This window comes from Syngnathus acus, chromosome 3 (assembly GCF_901709675.1).
Source record: "Syngnathus acus chromosome 3, fSynAcu1.2, whole genome shotgun sequence".
Classification (NCBI taxonomy): domain Eukaryota; kingdom Metazoa; phylum Chordata; class Actinopteri; order Syngnathiformes; family Syngnathidae; genus Syngnathus; species Syngnathus acus.
The window spans coordinates 18,099,023-18,113,273 of NC_051089.1; the positions used below are offsets into that span (position 1 = coordinate 18,099,023).

The 14,251-nt window shown below is 47.6% G+C and overlaps 1 protein-coding gene across 2 annotated transcripts in view; it reads left to right on the plus strand.

Annotated features, from left to right (window-relative positions):
* dok4 (docking protein 4) overlaps positions 1 to 14,251 on the plus strand; it is a 135,116-nt gene that overhangs the window by 76,416 nt on the left and 44,449 nt on the right. For both annotated transcript variants that reach the window (XM_037246688.1, XM_037246687.1), the window contains one exon: positions 10,104 to 10,293. In XM_037246688.1, the coding sequence (XP_037102583.1) occupies positions 10,104 to 10,293 (190 nt within the window). The remainder of the gene's footprint in view (positions 1 to 10,103; positions 10,294 to 14,251) is intronic.

Below are 14,251 nucleotides of genomic sequence, written 5' to 3' on the forward strand. Positions count from 1 at the left end.
TCACAGTAGATTGGTTTATTTACATTTCATAAGCCAGAAGCCATTTATTTACAAATGTGATTGCACTTTAGTTTACACAGTATTTAAATGTTCAGATTTTAAGATGTGATAGACAGTTTTTGTATGATTTGAATGAGGCAAAATAACATGCTTTTTCTCTCGAATCATCATCGGTTTAAAGTCCGCTTTCCAGGCGCCGCTGGGTTGGACTGGGTTCTCGATATGGCTTTCTTCCACCGGGAACGGTCCATGGCCATCTCGTGGTTGATGCCGAGTGCCTTCATGTCGGCTGCCACGGTCGTCTGCCAGGTCTTTTTAGGTCGGCCACTGGGTCTTGTTCCCTCTTCGTTATACGACATAACTTTCTTCACCCAGTCGTTCTCGTCCTTCCTCACTACATGTCCGTACCACCACATCCACTATGGCCTCCACTCCCATCTTCTTTCTCAGCTCTGCACTGGTCTTTTCCTCCTTCATTGACACACCACACATCCATCTGATCATCCTCATTTCTGCTCTGTTTAGTTTGTCTTCGTGTTCTGTTTTCAGGGCCCATGCCTCACTTCCGTACGTCATACTACTTCTGACGCAGGCTGAGTACACTTGGCCTCTCATCTTCAGGGATGGGGCCTTAGATGTTAAGAAGGGCATGAGTTCCCTGAATTTCTTCCACCCGCTTCTCACCCTTGTGGTCACTGCTAGGTCCACCCCCCCATCAGCGTTAAGCATGTCTCCAAGGTAGCAGAAGCTGTCCACCACCTCGTACATCTCCCCATCTACCACGAGCCCCTCTTGCTCAGCTGGGTCCGCTTGGGCGACTTCTCCCCTGCACCGCTTGCATTGGAAGGTCTCACTTGCAGTTAGTAGGCTGCCTTTTACTCCGCTGCATCTCCGGTGTACCCATCTCTGACAACCCTTGCTCTCGAATATATTGTTATAATCATTTGTTTCAGATGTACTGTAATTTTCTGCATAAAAATTAAATTTGGTGCTCAAAACGTTTTTTTCACACTTGAATCAAAAAGCCTAAATTCAAACTTGAGTCTTAAAAAAAAGGGGGTCGTCTTATAATCAGGGTCATCTTATATTCGGGTCAATACGGTATATACTTTTATTTTTAAACACTTTGTTGTACTTTTAAATACTTTATTTGATTTTAAACACGTTTTTAAACATTTTAAAGTGTAAACGTTTCACAGCTCCGATCTGCTCTTGCCATGCTGGCCGGCTGACGCACCCTCGCGGTCCAGCACATTAGTGTTGGCTCGTGAGTGAACGATCCGTTCAGAAGGAACGGCTCTTTTCAGTGAACGAGAGTGAACGAATCACTTCCTAAAGTGATTCGTTCTTTTTTTCCTTTCATATATAACGTCAACCAGTCGATGTCAGTAATGCCCATTGAAGCTGGCGCTACTTCGCCGTAAAACAAAACGAAGAAGAAAATCAGCCAATCAGCAGCGCCAGCGAGCGTTAGATGGAGGAGGGACTTTACGAGTCAGTGACGTAACTTCCCGTTCACGAACGAGTCGTGAATTGCATTTCCCGTTCACCAACGAACGAATCTGTGAGTGAACGAATCACTCACTGAGTGAATCACTCACTGAGTGAATCACTCACTGAGTGACTCACTCACTGAGTGAATCACTCACTGAGTGAATCACTCACTGAGTGAATCACTCACTGAGTGAATCACTCACTGAGTGAATCACTCACTGAGTGATTCGCATTTCCATTCATTGAACGATTCGTTTGAACGAATCTTTTGAGTGAACTGATTCTAAAGATTCTGTTCACCTAAAAGAACTGGAATGCACATCCCTACTTCTTCTCCATGGATCGCCACCTTGCCGTGGTGGAGAGCCTTGCGTGTTCCGATGAACCTCAGAGCGATGCCGTCTGGAGTCTCGGCTCCTGGTAGGTTCAACCATGGCGGTAAGGTCGAAGGGGAGGTTCCAGACAAAGTGCGATCCAAAGACCTCAACGGTGGGAGTGGCGGAGGATGACACTGTGAGTCACAACGGCACTGAAGGCGGATGAAGGCTGCAACAGAGGGTGGTCTCCAATCGTCATGGACCCATGCCATTGGATCCCGGCCCCTTTCTGCCAAGGACCGTGTGGTGGCTGCAGGCGCATCAGTCTCCCCACGCTAAAAGACGTCACGCATAGGCGTTCTCCTGAAGGGAACCTATTCCATTTTACATCCTGGACAACAAAGTCCTGTGGCGATCAGGAAGTGGTAACGGGGGCAGGACAGTGAGGTCTGGCAGCCCCTAGCCACAACCTGGCACACAGGCAGTGGGTGTTAGATTCAGTCGTTACATAAGTTCTTGGACTGAGGCAGAAGAGCTTCTCGGCAGCTGCACCCATGACTGAGCAGCCCTATTTAGGATCCACTCTACTCACCCCATTTAGGGGAGGGGGTTAGAAAAGGTACCCTAAACATAGCCTGCCTCACAAAATCCTGTCTGGAATACCGCATCCAGAGGGATCACCATCACGCGGTCAGAAACAAAAACATGTACACATTGGAGCCTGGAACGTGCGGACCCTAACGGACAACCAAGCCAGTGATCGACCTGAAAGGCGAACTGCCATCATCTCCAGAGAGCTAAGGAAGTTCCAGATCGACATCGCAGCACTCTCCGAGACCCGACTGGCAGATGAAGGGCAGCTGAAGGAGGAAAAAGGTGGATATACTTTCTTTTGGAAAGGAAAACCTGCAACTGAGCCAAGAATCCACGGTGTGGGTTTTGCTATCAAGAACCGCCTCATCAACCACCTCCATGAACTCCCTGTGGGCATTAACGAGCGCCTAATGACCATACGCCTGATGCTTGCCAACAATCAGATGGCCACGGTTATTAGTGCCTGTGCACCAACACTCCTGCAAGCTAACCTCGTGTTGCTAACTCGTGAAAATTCATCAACAAACATTTGTGTGGAACAACTTAAACTGGCTGATATGCAGAGACCTTAAAATCAGCTGAAATAAAGTTGTTTTAGTCGATGGTTAAACTTTATTGTGATAGCTCTCTCACTCAGGTGAGGTCCTGCAAGCTAACCTCGTGTTGCTAACTTTCATGAAAATTGAACATTTGGAAGTCACGACTTCCAATTATTGTTGTTATTATGCTATCAATATTATTAGATAATACTAGGAAGGGTAATGACAATGTTGTGATAATGACACAGCTAATGCAAGGGGGGAATATATCGGACCTTTACCGATCCATTTTTGAAATTGTTCTGAGTGTTAGTTATTTTATAAATATTTTAATCCTTCCATTCTGTTAGCACAGATGCCAGCATGCGGTCAACCAAAAGATTTCTATTGATCCATCTGTAGACGTCGGTGCGTGGTACGACGTAAAAGCTGCATCAACGTCAAGTTCAGCAAAAGAGTCTCCTCAACCACCGGATGGAGATTGGAAAGATTTTCCTCAATGTGGCATTCTGAGACATCTAAAAATTTTGAGTTTGAAATAACAGTAAAATCTAGTCTATTGGGAAAAGTTAGGAAAAGTGATTTATTCAATAAACAAGCTTGTGAATTTCAAATGTTGTATGTGTGTAAGGACACACTTTTTTCCAGTGTGTTAAATATTGTGTGATTAAGCAATCATTACAAGGTTTAAATGTTCAAGTTTATTGACAAGTGTATTTCATGCAGGCATATCGCACAGATGAAATTACGTTCCTCTACGTTCCTCTAATACACAGTACCTATCAAAATTGGTATTGTAAAGCTGCCTCAATTTATGTAACACATGGTTCTTGAAAATTCACTCAGCAGCCAGCAACAAAAAACATTTTGTGAAAGAACTGGCTGCAGAGACAAGGGAATTATTTTACCCAGCAATCTAATTTTTTTATTCTCTCGATGCATCTTTCAACATGGATTCTTACTCTTGCAATCTGTTTTGTGTACATTTTTTCTTTTTTACTGTAAATCCCTGCCGTTTACAAGCTTCTACCCAGCGAAGGCATTTCTCTCGGCTCCTCCTCGGCTTTGGAAAAGATATGAGGAAAATTCCCTTCATATTATCAGCATATCGCGAGTCGCTCCGGCAGACACCAAAGCAGCAGTGTTTTGTTGTAACCATGATGTTATTTCTGATAAAAAATAGTGAGTTGTTCCTTTGCGCTCTTACTGTTTACTACCTGTGCGGCTCGTGTAAATGTCCGACCACGCTGTTCTAATAATAGAAACTTTGGTGTAATTTTGACAATCCCCATTGGAGGACTGTGGGCGCCGAGCTGAGTCAGCAGCTTCACGGCTTCTCCTCCGCCCAGCTGACTGGAGGAATGAATGCATAAGTGAGCGAGGCACTGGACAGCCCGGCTGATGTCCCGCCCTCCAGAGCCATATACCTCACCGTCAATGGTTCATTCAGCTCTGCACACCACAAGTGTCATTTATATCAATCTTGCGGGCCGCACTAATATGAATCTTTCATATTAAGACGGGGGTCTTAAACGCGAGTTTGAGACCCCTCTAGACTCTAGAGCAGGGGTGGGCAAACGTTTTGACTTGTGGGCCGAATTGGGTTCTAAATTTGGACCAAGGGGCCGAACCAGGAGCAGCTGGATGTAGTGTTTATGTGAATATAAACGACATGTAAAGGTCATTGCATAAAACGTTTTGGCCTTTACTAGGTAGTGAAGTGTAGATATTAAAAAAAAGCTTTTTGAAAAAAAATGCATTTATTAACAGCATTAAAAAAAAATATTTCACCAAAAAACTACTATCAGTGATTCTCATTAAATACGACACTGTTATTATGAATAACAGTTTCTATCACTTCAGCGCCTGCAAGTCAGATTTATGAAATGTTTATGAGGCGAAATCACATCAAACATCAAACATTCTGACCAAATACATCATCTTGAAGAATCAGTGAAAGAATACATCTAAATAAAGTAATAAAGAAATCAAAACGGCAACACGGTGACAGATATCTGAAAATCAGAGCAGAGCTTTAACTCACAAACACCTGGTGACAGAGGTGAGGAAACGGGAAACACTTCCTTAAAGTCGGCCTTAAGAACTTTAAAAGTTAATATTAGTTGCAAACAGGTGGTGCATCAATGTCCTTGAGCATCCTGCATTGTTTGGAAATGAGAATGGTCGCTGGTTTCAATCCCTGCTATTTGTACAAATTATTTTCAAAATGCATTTTTTTTTTTTACAACAAACTAGAGAAACTCCCCTTCATTTTCAGTGGGAATAGTGTTGTTGGTCTCCCTTTTTTGCTAGTGCATCATAGTCTGGTGTAAAATTTGTTGTGGCAATTCTTAGGATAGAGCCGAGGTGTTGGTCCGTTAACCTAGATCTGCGATGGGCTTTGTTGACGTTCATGTGGCTGAACGTCTGCTCACACACGTAGGTCGAGCCAAATTGTCCACTCTTTTTTGAACACTCGGCACTCCGTGTCCACCTTTCATTTTCTCGGGCCACTTATTTAAATGGAAGGATTCTACGGTAAGGTTTGTGGGTGGCCATCGCGTAAAACTGTATCTGAAAGCTCAGTGCGCGAATTACAAGAATGCTGACGTCACAGCCCACACTCGAAATTCGGCACTGATGGAAATAGAGTGCGGCGTGCGCCGGGTCCGTACGACTGAGTAGATACACGCACTTGTGAGTGTGCACTGAGCTTTCTGACACGGCCTCCGGGAGTAAATGCGTGGGCGGGCGTTCCCCCATCTTCTGGGGAAACGCAGTCATTGCAGGGTAAATGACCCAAAACACTTTTTAATAATACAATTTATTCAGGTTTGACGGGCCGACTTAAACGGCCAGCGGATGTGGCCAGCGGGCCGTAGTTTGCCCACCATGTCTGCTCTAGAGCATTTTCTATTTAGGCTTCAGATCTTTGGAATGTCCGACCGATAAATATCAGAACTGCTACCTCAGTACAAACATTTAAGACACGATTAAAGACTTTAATTAGCCTGTGTTAACCAAGATGGCGGCGCACGCAGTTGCAGCGGCTTACGGCTCTCCATTTCAGTGCTTTTTTCTTATTTTTCATTCTGGTTTCTTACTATCGTGCAGTTTTGTTCCTGCGAACTTACAGTACACTTGCCAGTCGCTTTTGGATATCGGGTTCCTGTACCGGATATCTGTTTCGACTGACTTTCACCAAAAACACGGTATCCCGGACGACATAGCTTGATCGCCGGGGTCTCCGTCGATTGTTGTCGGGTCTAGGAGGCGGCGCAGACAGAGGAAGGAGAGGAAGCAGATGCGGGGCCGCAGGTCCGGTGTTATGCTAAGGCTATGCATGAAACTACACAAGCCACCTCTCCCGAGTCTCTATCTCTCCAACGCCAGATCCCTGGTACACAAGACGGACGACTTGGAACTGCAACTTGCTGGAAACAAGTATGTTTGCGACTGCTGTATGCTAATCATCACCGAAACCTGGCTTCACCGGAACGTACCTGATGCTAGCATGCAGCTAGCAGGCCGCACGCTGCTCCGTGGGGACAGAACGGAGAACTCCGGGAAGAGCAAGGGTGGGGAGGCTCTGTATTTATGTACATGATGACTGGTGCAACAATTGGGACAATCATAGACAGTCACTGTTCCCCGTACATCGAGTACATGTCTGTTAAGTGCCGGCCTTTTTTCCTCCCGAGAGAGCTAACTGTTGTGATATGCATGGCTGTGTATATCCCACCCAACGCCTGTGTAAACACAGCAATCTCTCTCCTGCTGGACATTGTCAACGAACATCAGCGGGCTCACCCCGACGGTGTTCACATCATTGCAGGGGATTTTAACAAGGCCAACCTAAAGACTGTACTGCCGAGCTTCCATCAGCATGTAAAATGTGCCACAAGGGGAGAGAACACTCTGGATCATGTCTACACCAACATCAAGGACGCTTACAGAGCCATACCCCTCCCCCACCTCGGACAGTCAGACCATCTTTCCCTCCTGCTCTCCCCAGCCTACACCACCCTCAGACGCAGGGCTAGGCCCATCATAAAGACCGTGACGACCTGGCCTGACGATGCACTCACCAAACTCCCAGACTGCTTCCTACAGACAGATTGGGACATATTTGGTCACCATAAGCTGGATATACACACAGAAACGGTTCTGGACCATATTCAGTTCTGTATTGGGAATGTGACTGTGGAAAAATCCATCCAGGTTTTTCCGAATCAGAAACCCTGGATAACCAGTCAGGTTTGCACACTCCTTAGGGCCCGCAATGCCGCTTTCAGGTCAGGAGACAGAGGTCGGTACAGTGCTCCCAGAGCTGACCTGAGGAGAGGAGTAAAAAGAGCGAAAGAAGACCACAGGATGCAGATCGAGTCCCATCTGTCCAGCAACAATGCACGGAAGGTGTGGCAGGGGATCTATAACGTCACCAACTACAGAGGTTGTGATACGTCGACAGCGGACCTGAGTGCTCCACTGGCAGAGGAGTGAAACTGCTGCTTTGCTCGGTTCGATTCATCCCAACAGCACTCACCTGCCCTTGCCCTGCCCCCACCCCATCCCGGTTCCTGCACCACTCCATTCACTGTCCAGGTGCACTACGTCAAAAAAGTGCTCCTTGCTTTGAACTCCAGGAAATACCCCGGCCCAGAGAAGTGCCTGGTAAAGTGCTCAAAGCATGTGCAAATCAGCTAGCCCCCACCTTCACCAAAATCTTCAACCTCTCCCTGGCTCAGGCTATCATCCCCTCCTGCCTGAAAACCTCCACAATAATCCCGGTGCCGAAGAAGTCTCTCATCACCAGCCTGAACGATTACCGTCCGGTGGCTCTCACTCCGGTAATCATGAAGTGCTTTGAGAGATTGGTTCTTCAGCACATCAAAGACTACCTCCCTCCAGACCTCGACCCCCACCAGTTCGTGTACCGGGCAAACAGATCTCCAGAGGACGCCATCGCCATTGCTCTCCACTCTGCACTGAACCACCTGGAGCTGCAGCGGAGCTACGTCCGGATGCTCTTTGTGGATTACAGTTTCGCATTTAACACAATAATTCCGGACAGACTCACCACAAAACTGGTCACTCTTGTCCTCTCCCCTCTCACATGTGCCTGTATTAAGGACTTTCTTTAAAACCGACCCCAGACTGTGAGACTTGGCCCCCACGTCTCCTCCACTCGCACGCTGAGCATCGGCTCCCCTCAGGGATGTTTGCTGAGCCCCCTCCTCTACTGCCTCTACACCCACGACTGCAGACCTGCCCACAAAGACAACCCTATTGTCAAATTCGCTGATGACACCAAAGTGGTTGGTCTCATCTCCAAGGATGACAAGGCTGCCTACAGAGAAGAGGTCCTGAGGTTGGCAGCCTGGTGCTCAGAGAACAACCTTGCCTTGAACACCAGCAAAACCAGAGAAATGATCATCGACTTCAGGAAGCATAAAACGGACATAGCCCCCTACACATCAACGGAGCGCGCGTGGAAAGGGTCCACACCTTCAAGTATCTCAGCGTCCTCATCTCAGACAACACCTCCTGGACAGAGAACATCACCTCCATCACAAAGAAGGCTCAGCAGCGGCTACACTTCCTGAGAGTTCTCAGGAAGCACAACCTCAACTCCAACCTGCTGCTGACCTTCTACCGCTCATCCATTGAGAGTTTGCTGACATACTGCATCACAGTATGGATTGGCAGCTTCACAGTTGCTGACAGGAAGAGACTGCAGAGAGCTGTCAAGGCAGCACAGAAGATCGTAGGCTGCCCACTCCCCTCCCTGACAGAAATTTACACCTCCCGCTGTCTCAGCAGAGCCAAGGCAATCTCAGGAGACAGCTCCCATCCTGGCTCTGTCCTGTTTGACCTGTTGCCCTCGGGGAGGTGTTACAGGAATAGAACAAGGACAACCAGACTTAAAAACAGCTTCTTTCCAAGAGCCATAACTGGTCTCAATATGAACATGCAATAAGCCTGATCTCTTTGGACTACATTCTTTTACGTGCCATATATTTATGCTTGGTCACCATAACTGTGCATTTGTCACTTTGCAACCTTATTTACATTGTATATATATAGTTTAACATATTTCATATAACCATAACTGTGCATTTGTCACTTTGCAACCTTGTTTACATTGTATATATATAGTTCAACATCTATCATATTTTCTATACTATAATTTTTCTATATACTTTATTGTTGGGCAGCTCAAATCTCGTTATACTATGTATAATGACAAATAAAAGGCATTCTGATTCAGATTCAGATTCTGATTGGCCGATTCGGCAGGCGTTTGTGTACTCTGTCCTGAGGCTGGGGAGAGGGGTTAGGTGACAACCAAACTGAAAATGGCTCGCTGAATTTTTTGTCGACCAATCGAGATAAGGGATCTGAGGCAAATACTGCTATGACAATTGAAGGCACCCTCCTGGAGCTCTTCACTTTGAATATGGATATCTACTTTTTCTTTGGATTGTTTTACATCAGGCTCGGTGACGCGTTGGTTAGCATGTCCGCCTCACAGTTAGGAGGGTGCGGGTTCGATTCCACCTCCGGCCCTCCCTGTGTGGAGTTTGCATGTTCTCCCCGTGTCCGCATGGGTTTTCTCCCACATCCCAAAAATATGCTTGGTAGGCTGATTGAGCACTCCAAATTGGCCCTTTCGTAATTTACCACGGTTTTACCGAACCCATTCCATACTCGGGTTTTACCTCGGTAACCGCCAAAGCTATTTTCTGCTTGGCCAGTCAGTACCTGTCTGCTGCCATTGGAGTTTCACAGGTTAAAAAGGTCCGATAGGACTTCAACTTGATGGCATCCTTTACCGTCGGTGTGCATCAAAGGATTCGGGGGTTGCCGCCTCAGAACTACTTTTAATGGGTGATTTTGGTGGGAGGAAATTTACATAGGCGTGTTATTCCAAAGAAATTATGGCAAATAATATCTACAGATCACTAGAAATGCTTGACAATCTGGAAGTAAGTCAGGTCAATTAATGTATTTCTTCTATAGGCCGAGATCTACCGGAGTCAAATTCCTTGTTTGGCATGCTCAAACGTGGCAAATAAAAGATTGATTGATTGATTGATTGATTGATTGATTGATTTACCATTTACACTATTTATATTATTGCTTGTCTTCTCCCTAGAACGTTTTAATGTATTCTTCCTACCTTGCTCCAACTTGGACATCTTCGGAGAGTGCATGATGCAGATCACCCATGATCACATTTATCTCTGGGACATTCACAAGCCCTGTACCAAACTGTTCGCCTGGCCACTTTGCTCCTTGCGACGCTACGGACGTGATACCACTCATTTCACCTTTGAGACAGGAAGGTAAGACTTAATGCATATACTTTAACGCAATATTTATATGATCATATCGCAAGTTTTTCATTGCAGTCTTTAGGATGGAGAGACTGGTGTGTTGTATGTATATTCAGTACACCACCGTTATGAATTGGAGATAGGGAGCGGTCTGGCCAGGAAAAAGCCGCGTATAATTGATGGTCAATTATCAGGAAAAAAATATACAATGTATACAGTACATATACTTTTATACCCCTGAATTCCCCCGAAAATGCTGATAAACATTCAATGTTTTAAGGCTCCAAATAAGCGGTCTCACATTGCTGTTTGTGATGTAATTTGCATATGTATTTAGAATGACACCATCCATTCATTCAATTTCTACGGCTTATCCAGAGTCAGGTTGCAGGGGCAGCATCTTTAATAGGGAAGCCCGGACTCCCCTCTCCCCTGCTACTTCGTCCAGCTAACCCCAGAGGAGCTCAAGACGTTCCCAGGCCAGCCGAGAGACATGGTCTCTCCAGCGTGTCCTGGGTCGTCCACGGGGACTCTTTCCGGCTGGACATGCCCGGAACACCTCACCTAATCAGATGCCCTCATCTGGCTCCTCTCAACTCCTTCCCGGATGACCGAGCTTCCCAACCTATCTCTAAGTAAGAGCTCAAACACCCTGTGGAGGAAAGTCATTTCGGCTGCTTTTATCTGGAATCTTGGTATTTCGCTCACGACCCATAGCTCGTGACCATACGTAGATCGACCAGTAAATTGAGAGCTTCGCCTTTCGGCTCATCTCCTTCTTTACCACGGCATGTACAGAGTCTAGTCCGCATTACAGCGGACGCTGCAACGATCCGCCTGTCGATTGCACTTGCTCATCCTGCCCTCACTCGTGAACAAGAGCCCAAGATACTTTAACTCCTCCACTTGGGGCAAGATGTCATCCCCAGAGAGGGCATTCCACCCTTTTCCGACTGAGGAGTGTCGTCTCAGATTTGGAGGTGTTGATTTTCATTTCAACCGCTTCACAACTGGCTGTGAACCGCTCTAGTGAGAGCTAGAAATCACAGCTTGAAGAAGACAACAGCACCACATCCTCAGCAAAAAGCAGAGATGCGATACTGAAGTTACCGAACCGGACACCCTCAATGCCTTGTCTGCACCTAAAAATTCTGTCCATTAAACTTATTAATAGAATCGATGACAAAGGGCGGTCTTGGTGGAGACCAACTCTAACCGGGAACACATTCGACATGACTGCCGGCAATGCGGACCAAACTCCAGTGATACAGGGACCAAACCGCCCTGATCAGTGGGTTTGGCACCCTGTCCTCTCAAAGAACCCCCCACAGAGCTCCTCGAGGGACACGGTCAAACACTTTCTCCAAGTCCACAAAGCACATGTAGACTGGTTGGGCAAACTCCCATGGATCCTCGAGGACCATGCTGAGGATGTCTGTACGAAAACCGCACTGTTCCTTTTGAATCTGAAATTTGACCACTCGACAGACCTCCTCTCCCGAATAGGAGGCTGAGGATTGTGATATCTTTGCAGTTGGAACACAACCTCCCGTCCCAAGGGGGACCACCACCCTGTTCTGCCAAGTCCCTGAAGTCTACGCAATGTTGTAGAGGCGTGTCAACCAGGACAGCCTCACAACAGACAGATATTATATATAGTACGTATATAACGTATATATAATATCTTTATATAATTATAACGTACAGTTAGACTGTATTTTATGAGACAGCTCAGGAAGTTCAACCTGCCACAGGAGCTGCTGAAGACCTTCTGTACTGCCATCATCCAGTCCATCCTCTGCACCTCCATCACTGTCTGGTTTGGATCGGCCTCCAAACAAGACAAGCACAGACTGCAACGGACAATCAGGACTGCAGAAAAGATAATTGGAATCAACCTCCCATCTATCCAGGACTTGTACCTGTCCAGGACCAGGAAACATGCAAGTAACATCTCTACAGACCCTTCTTACCCAGGTTGCAGTCTGTTCGAACTATTCCCCTCCGGACGGCGTTAGAGAGCTCTGTACGCCAAAACCAGCAGACACAGAGTCAGCTTCTTCCCCCAGGCTGTCTGATGAACTCAGACCACTCTTAGAGTCTCAGAGTCATTGCTGTGCAATAACATCCTGCTCTCGACGCCTTTTTTGAATTGTCAGTATTAAGTGTACTATGTGTCCACTCTGCATCCATTGCAGCCTGGTCATCCTAGAAGAGGGATCCTCCCATCTGTGGTCTCTTCTCAAGGTTTCTCATTTCCCCTTGTAGGAGTTTTGAGTTTTTCCTTGCCCTCCTGGGAGTTTAAGATCAGGGGATGTTTGAGAATATTTGTCAATTTTCGCACATGTCCTGAGTGTTGTTAGTCACCTAAATGTTGAACAGAGGCTGAGATGTACCGAAGTCAAATTCCTTGTTTGGAACGCTCAAACATGGCTAATAAAAATTCTTGAATCTTCCATCCATCCATCTTCTTCCGCTTATCCGGGGTCAGGTTGCGGGGGCAGCAGCTTTAGGAGGGACTCCCAGACTTCCCTCTCCCCAGCCACTTCATCCAGCTCATCCCGGGATCCCAAGGCGTCCCCAGGCCAGCTGAGAGACATAGTCTCTCCAGCGCGTCCTGGGTCGTCCCCGGGGTCTCCTACCGGTGGGACATGCCCGGAACACCTCCCCAGGGAGGCGTCCAGGAGGCATCCTGATGAGATGCTCGAGCCACCTCATCTGGCTCCTCTCAACGTGGAGGAGTAGCGACTCTACTCCGAGTCTCTCCCGGATGACCGAGCTTCTCACCCTATCTCTAAGGGAGATCCCGGACATCCTGCGGAGAAAACTCATTTCGGCCGATTGTATCCGGGATCTCGTTCTTTCGGTCACGACCCATAGCTCGTGACCATAGGTGAGGGTAGGAGCGTAAATCGACCGGTAAATTGAGAGCTTTGCCTTTTGGCTCAGCTCTCTCTTTACCACGATGGACCGGTACAGAGTCCGCATTACTGCCGACGCTGCACCGATCCGCCTGTCAATCTCGCGCTCTATCTTCCCCTCACTCGTGAACAAGACCCCAAGATACTTGAACTCCTCCACTTGGGGCAGGATCTCATCCCCGATCCGGAGAGGGCATTCCACCCTTTTCCGACCGAGGACCATGGACTCGGATTTGGAGGTGCTGACCCTCATCCCGACCGCTTCACACTCGGCTGTGAACCGCTCCAGTGAGTGCTGGAGATCACGGCCTGAAGAAGCCAACAGCACCATGTCGTCTGCATCAGTTGGCTCGGCACACCGTACTCCCGAAGCACCATCCACAGAACCTCCCGAGGGACACGGTCGAACGCCTTCTCCAAGTCCATAAAACACATGTGAACTGGTTAGGCGAACTCCCATGCACCCTCGAGGATCCTGCCGAGGGTGTAGAGCTGGTCCACTGTTCCACGGCCAGGACGAAAGCCACACTGCTCCTCCTGAATCCGAGGTTCAAACTCCCAACAGACCCTCCTCTCCAGCACCCCTGAATAGACCTTACCAGGGAGGCTCAGGAGTGTGATTCCCCTGTAATTGGAACACACCCTCCGGTCCCCCATCTTAAAGAGGGGAACCACCACCCCAGTCTGCCAATCCAGAGACACTGTCCCCGATGTCCACGCAATGTTGTAGAGGCGTGTCAGCCATGACAGCCCCACAACATCCAGAGCCTTTAAGAACTCCGGGCAGATCTCATCCACCCCCGGGGCCTTGCCACCGAGGAGTTTTTTCACTACCTCAGTGACTTCGACCCCAGAGATTGGAGAGTCCGTCTCAGAGTCTCCAGGCCCTGCTTCCACAATGGAAGGCGTGTAGGTGGAATTGAGGAGGTCTTCGAAGTATTCTCTCCACCGACTCACGTCGTCCCGAGTCGAGGTCAGCAGCACGCCATCTCCACTGTAAACAGTGTTGATGTTGCACTGCTTACCCCTCCTGAGACGCCGGATGG